General features: G+C 41.0%; 1 protein-coding gene across 3 annotated transcripts in view; it reads left to right on the forward strand.

Moving 5' to 3' along the window:
* The window catches only part of LOC123590002, a 28423-nt gene extending 22449 nt beyond the window's left edge, over positions 1-5974 (forward strand). For 2 of the 3 annotated variants that reach the window (XM_045462721.1, XM_045462720.1), the window contains exon 2: positions 5023-5974. In XM_045462721.1, the coding sequence (XP_045318677.1) occupies positions 5080-5820 (741 nt within the window). In that variant the 5' untranslated portion in view covers positions 5023-5079 and the 3' untranslated portion in view covers positions 5821-5974. The remainder of the gene's footprint in view (positions 1-5022) is intronic. The other variant, XM_045462722.1, reaches the window with a different exon arrangement.
* The last annotated feature ends 1460 nt before the right edge of the window (positions 5975-7434 follow it).

The following is a 7434-nucleotide window of genomic DNA, read 5'->3' on the forward strand; positions in this document are numbered from 1 at the left end:
AGAAGTGTACACTCCAAAATGATCATAATGGTAGATTCTGTGTTAATGTGTATTTCATCACAAAAAACTCCTCAAAATTTGTTAAATATTCTAAATCTCAAATTAAATGATTGGTCACTGCCATGTACAAGAATACATGTAAAACAGGACAACCATTGATGATTACCCAAATTAAGCTAATAAAAAGATTTAAGAAAGGTCAAGGCCAAGATGGCTGAGCAGCATGGAAATTTTTTACATCTCTCTTCCCTGAAATGCAGCTAGATCAACACCAAACCATCTTGCACACCTAAAAAATTGATCTGAGGATTAACTCAACAATCTGCATAACTGAACCACAGAACTCGGCAGGTACATGGCATGGAGAGGTGAACTGAGGGAGAGAGAAGTCACGGAGGGTAGGGACCTGTTTTTGCTTGTGGAGAGAGGACAGAGACGGCGGGGAGAGTACAGGAAAAACCCTCTCCCTGAAAATAGCTGGAGAAAAAGAGAAAGAGTGGAAACACCCATAAGAGAATAAGAAAGGGAGAAAGGAGAAAGGAGAGGGTGTGGATACCATTATGACTCAATGAACAGGAGAGAACAGAGTCTGAAACTCCATGACTTGATACCCGGTGGAGCTCTGGTGGGAACAGTGAATCCCCAGGAGCAGTGAGGTCCGAGGGATCCTCGGGCCACATAGGGAGAAGTGGTTCCTCTGCTGAGAAGACATTTGGTAGGTTGTGTGGACTCCCCACAGGCAAAGGTCCCAGTGGACCCTGGAGAACAACCATGTTTGCTGGTGTTGGAACAAGGGACATCCACACGCACATACTGGGCATTTACTATGTGCTAGGCACTCTGCTATAAATGGACACTTATTTGTAAATAGTATGTGCATTGTTTTTCCACTGTCCCAACATCTGTACCCCCAACGTGAAAGAACCCGAATATATAAATCAATTAATCACAAACATACAGAAACTCATTGACAATAATACCATAATAGTAGGGGACTTCAACACCCCACTTACAGCAATGGACAGATCATCTAAACAGAAAATCAACAAGGAAACAATGGCTTTGAATGACACACTGGGCTGGATGGACTTAACAGGTATATTTAAAACATTTCATCTTAAAGCAGCAGAATACACATTCTTCTCAAGTGCATATGGAACATTCTCCAGAATAGATCACACACTGGGACACAAATCAGCCCTCAACAAGTACAAAAGATCGAGATCAGACCATACCTGTTTTGAGACCACAATGTTATGAAACTCAAATGTCAACCCCAAGAAAACATTTGGAAAGACAACACATACTTGGAGACTAAAGAACATCCTACTAAAGAACGAATGGGCTAATGAAGAAGTTAAAGAGGAAATTAAAATGTCCACAGTCCAAAACCTCTGGGACTCAGCAAAGGCTGTCATAAGAGGGAAGTATATAGCAATCCAGGCCTTCCTAAGGAAGGAAAAAAGTTCTCAGATACACAACCTAACCTTACACCTTAAAGAGCTGGAAAAAGAACAGGAAATAAAACCCCAAATCAGCAGAAGATAGGAAATAATAAAGATTAGAGCAGAAATAAATGCTATTGAAATAAAAACAGTAGAACAGATCAATGAAACCAGGAGCTGGTTCTTTGAAAGAGTTAACAAAATTGATAAATCCCTAGCCAGTTTGATCAAAAAGAAAAAGGAAAGGACCCAAATAAATAAAATCAAGAACAAAAGAGGAGAGATCACAACCAACACTGCAGAAATACAAACAATAAGAAGATAATATCATGAGCAATTATATGCCAATAAATTGGGCAACCTGGAAGAAATGGACAAATTCCTAGAAACATATAAACTACCAAAAGTGAAACAAGAAGAAATAGAAAATTTGAACAGACTCATAATCAGTAAAGAAATCAAATTAGTAATCAAAAATCTCCCAAAAAACAAGAGCCCAGGTCAGATGGTTTTCTAATTCTACCAAACATTTAAAGAAGAGCTAACACCTATTCTTTTGAAACTATTTCAAAAAATAGATATTGGAGGAAAAATTCCAAACTCATTCTATGAAGCCAGTATTACCTTGATTCCAAAACCAGACAGAGACCCCACTAAAAAAGGAGAACTGCAGACCAATTTCCCTGATGAACATAGATGCAAAAATCCTCAACAAGATACTAGCCAACCGGATCCAACAATACATTAAAAGAATTATTCACCACAACCAAGTGGGATTTATACCTGGGATGCAGGGCTGGTTCAGTGTCCGCAAAACAATGTGATGCATCACATCAATAAAAGAAAGGACAAGAACCAGATGATCCTTTCAATAGATACAGAAAAAGAATTTGACAAAATACAGCATCCTTTCTTGATAAAAACCCTCAGGAAAGTAGAGATAGAAGGAGCATATCTCAAGATCATAAAAGCCATATGTGAAAGACCCACCACTAATATCATCCTTAATGGGGAAGAACTGAGAGCTAAGTTCAGCTAAACTAAGGTCAGGAACATGACAGGGATGTCCACTCTCACTACTGTTACTCAACATAGTATTGGAAGTCCTAGCCTCAGTAATCAGGCAACACAAAGGAATAGAAGGCATCCAAATCAGCAAAGAGGAAGTCAAACTTTCAGTCTTCACAGACAACATGATACTGTATATGGAAAACCCAAAAGATTCCACCAAAAAACTGCTAGAATTGATTCATGAATTCAGCCAAGTTGCAGGATATAAAATCAACACACAGAAATCGGTTGCATTCCTATACACCAACAATGAAGCGACAGAAAGAGAAATCAAGATCCCATTTGCAGTTGCACAAAAAACCATAAAATACCTAGGAATAAATCTAACCAAAGAGGTGAAAAAATCTATACACTGAAAACTATAGAAAGCTTATGAAAGAAATTGAAGAAGACACACACACACACACACACACACACACACACACACACGAGGAAAAAGATTCCATGCTCCTGGATAGGAAGAACAAATATTGGTAAATGTCGATACTACCCAAAGCAATCTACATATTCAATGCAATCCCTATCAAAATAACACCAGCATTCTTCACAGAGCTAGAACAAATTATCCTAAAATTTGTATGGAACCAGAAAAGACCCCGAATAGCCAAAGCAATCTTGAAAAAGAAAACCAACACAGGAGACATCACAATCTCAGACTTCGAGCTATACTACAAAGCTGTAACCGTCAAGACAGTATGGTACTGGCACAAGAGCAGACATTCAGATTAATGGAACAGAATAGAGAACCCAGAAATGGACCCACAAACGTATGGCCAACTAATCTTTGACAAAGCAGGAAAGAATATCCAATGGAATAAAGACAGTCTCTTCAGCAAGTGGTGCTGGGAAAACTGGACAGCGACATGCAGAAGAATGAACCTGGACCACTTTCTTACACCCTACACAAAAATAAACTCAAAATGGATGAAAGACCTCAATGTAAGTCAGGAAGCCATCAAAATCGTTGAGGAGAAAGCAGGCAAAAACCTCTTTGATCTTGGCCGCAGCAATTTCTTACTCAACACGTCTCTGGAGGCAAAGGAAACAAAAGCCAAAATGAACTATTGGGACCTCATCAAAATAAAAAGCTTCTGTACGGTGAAGGAAACAATCAGCAAAACTAAAAGGCCACCAATGGAATGGGAGAAGATATTTGCAAATGACATATCAGATAAAGGGTTAGCATCCAAAATCTATAAAGATAAACTCAACACCCAAAAAACAAATAATCCAGTGAAGAAATGGGCAAAGGACAGGAAGAGACATGAGCACATGAAAAAATGCTCAACACCACTCATCATCAGGGAAATACAAATTAAAACCACAATGAGATACCATCTCACACCTGTCAGAATGGCCAAGATTAACAACTCAGGAAGCAACAGATATTGGCGAGGATGCAGAGAAAGAAGATCTCTTTTGCCCTGCTGGTAAGAATGCAAACTTGTGCGGCCACTCTGGAAAACAGTATGGAGGTTCCTCAAAAAGTTAAAAATAGAACTATATGACAGAGCAATTGTACTACTAGGTATTTATCCAAGGGATACAGGTGTGCTGTTTCAAAGGGACACATGCACCCCCATGTTTATAGCAGCACTATTAACAATAGCCAACGTATGGAAAGAGCCCAAATGTTCATCGACAGATGGATGGATAAAGAAGATGTGGTATATATATATATATGTATGTATATACACACACAATGGAGTATTACTCGGCAATCAAAAAGAATGAAATCTTGCCATTTGCAACAACATGGATAGAACTAGAGGGTATTATGCTAAGTGAAATAAGTCAGTCAGAGAAAGACAAATATCATATGACTTCACTCATATGTAGATACAAAACAGATGAACATAAAGAAAGGGAAGCAAAAATAACATAAAAACAGGGAAGGGGACTCTTAAAGAGTATTATTAGTAGTAGTCGTATCAATAAAGTATGGTGATAGGTACCCTCTGAAGAATTGTGGATGGAACAGAAGCCATGTGCATGAAAGAAAAGGAAATGTTCTATTTTTCTCTATAGTCTTAGGAAATCTCCTGGCAAAGATACAAAGTATAGAGATTGTCATAGGGCTTCTAGAACAACCAGACACACCTGAATAGTTAAATTCATTTATTCATTCCATCTTTTTGTTCATTTATCAAGTCTAATTAGACCCTTATGTGTCATTATCTATACCGGATGATATGGACATTTTAACTGTGAATAAAGTTTGACTCCTGACCTCCAGAAACTGATAATCTAGTAGGAAAGATGAGATATGTAACTGTTGTGCAGTTGGGCGTGTCCAGAGTGGACAGCCTTTATCATAGGCTGAAACGTGGAGAGAGGAATAACCATATCATGGGGCACAAATACTGCATGTGTATAAAGATATGAAACTGACAGCTGGTAGCAGATCTAAAACCTGAGCCATCTCCTTGGATGTGCTTAGGATTCTTGGCCGCCTGCTCGCAAGTTCTGACACTGTGTTCTTCTTTCCTTTCCTGCCCTTCTTGAGGTGCTGTCAGGAGTCCTCCTGGTCTTGGATTCTGTGGTCCCTTGAGATTCTGAAGAGATGGCTGCAGCGGCAGTGGCTGGACTGATCCCTGTGCTACACTCAGTGGCTGGTGACAAATCCCGCTACTATATTGGGCGACAGCTGTGGTTTGGGTTCATCGCTGTGTATGGAGTGGTGGTGTACGTGGTCCGCCTGCCCTGGGTTCCCATCCATGAAGATTTCTGGTGCCATGGCAACATTACCAATACTTGTTTGATTGAGTGTTTTGAAAAAAGTTTTAACAGTCCTGTAGTGGGAATTTGGTACTTTTTTTTCTTTATTTTCTTGGCCCTCTTCTTCCTCATGGAATTCTTCATGGCTCAGATTCAGCACAAGCAAATCAAAGCCAAGTCAGTGGAGTCAGCGGCAGGTGAAATGGAGGAGGGCTCCATGGTGGGAATCCAGGAGCATGCCCCTTCCCCGAAGAAGTCCATCCTGAACTTCCACCAGGAGAAGATGCTTTTGCTTTTGTATCTCCTTTACTTCCTCCTGCAGGTTGGTGCACAGTGTGTGTTTTTATTTTTTCTCATGTACCAACACCTGCCCCTGGTGAGCCAAGCCATCATTCACTGCAGCACCAAGAGCTGTCCAGGACCCTATTTCTGCCTGATCAGGGGGACCATGGAGAAGCGAATGTCCATCTACACCCTCATCACCTTATCCTTCATGATCATCCTCTTCTGTTCAGGTTTCTTCATGTACAGCATCCACCATTACCTGCTAAAAGGGCTTGCCAGTGCTAAGTTTTGGCTTGACTAATGTTTGAAGTTCTTATTGAGAGTCTTTCCTCCCTTACCCTAGGAAGTTTGTGTTCCTTTAAATATTGTGTCTGGGGCAGGGCTTCTTCCTCCTGTTTCTTTGCTTTAGTCCTTTATAAAATAAACATTTGTTGTTCTTGTGTCCTCTCTCTACAGCCAGGCTCAGGTTGTCTAACTGTGTGTGTGTGTGGGGGGGGGGGCGGGGGGGGTGGTACACACTTGATAATATTTCAGAGTTTTCTCAAATGTGTTATCTAATTTGGTCCTCCCCAGAAGCCTGTGGCCTTGAGCTTGCTACTTCATCCTTCCAGTATTTTCAAATCAGGAAGAGCTTTCATAGTCTTAGAACTAAGAGCATTAAAGATTCAGAGGAGATTGGCTGACTTGTGCTCTGGCCTCCCCAATTTGGGTTGTAAATAAAGGGAAGGTAATTCTTCTCTACAGGAAAATTCTCAGCTGGACTGTCAGAGCAAGTTACTCAAGCTCCTAGGTGTGGGCGCAGTCTTGCCACCTCACTTGAGTCTCCAATGAGGACTGAATAAATCTGGATGAATCCCACTGGGGAGAGGATGAGTGTGGGTAGTGTGGGAATTAGGTTTGGAGGAATCAGTGCACTGGGCTTCACTATGTTCAGAATCTTGTCTCTCTCCAAGACCTGACCTATCTTTTTAAAAATTTTATTATTATTTTTCTGTACCTGTTTATCTTGAGTTATGTTGAAGCTCAGGTCAAGTCTACACATACATTACTAACAATGCTTTGGGCTCCCTGCTGAGTCATGCTATTTGCAAGCACAGGGTGGTTTGACTAGATATGGCTAAAGCTCTCCACATCTGGGGGGAGGCAACAAGATGGGGATCAGAGTGAATATGCTACAGAGAAGGTATGGCTAGTTACCTCATCCTGTGCTAAGCAGTTGCCCCCAGAACTAATTTGAGTAGCCATCTTGTGCCTGAGGCTTAGGTTCCTTCCAGGTGCTTCGTGTGAGATGAAGAACGAGGGCAATGCCAAGAGCCTTACCTTGTTGGGTACAGTCTGTGTTGTCCAAGCAAGCATAATGTTCCGAAACTACTTAGTTGGATGTAGTTGGAATTTTTTTGAGTCTGACTGTGACAGGCAGATCCCAAGGTCTCCCCCAATGATTTTCTGCCTCCTGGTATCCATGTCTTTGTATAATCCCTCCTTATGAATGTAAGCAGAAACTGTGACTTGCTTCTAACCAATAAGATGTCACTCCTTTGATTATGTCATATTATATATAACTCTATTTTAGCAGATTAGAACAAGACTTTCCCTTGCTGGCTTTGAAGAGGCATTCATGGCAAGGAATTGCAAGCGGCTTCTTAGGGCTGAGAGTGGCACCCAGCTGACTGCTAGCAGAAAATGGGGTCATACAACTGCAAAGGAATTAAATTCTTCCCACAACTTGAAAGAACTTTAAAGTGGATTCTTCCCCAGTCAAGCCTCCAGATGAGAATACAGCCCAGCTTACCCCTAGATTGCAGTTTTGCAAAACTGTGCACAGAGGACCCATGCCTGGGCTCCTAACCCACAGAAACTGTGAGATAATATGTGCATGTTGGGGTGCCTGTGGGGCTCAGTTGCTTAAGTGTCT

Source organism: Leopardus geoffroyi, chromosome B4 (assembly GCF_018350155.1).
Source record: "Leopardus geoffroyi isolate Oge1 chromosome B4, O.geoffroyi_Oge1_pat1.0, whole genome shotgun sequence".
NCBI classification, from domain to species: domain Eukaryota; kingdom Metazoa; phylum Chordata; class Mammalia; order Carnivora; family Felidae; genus Leopardus; species Leopardus geoffroyi.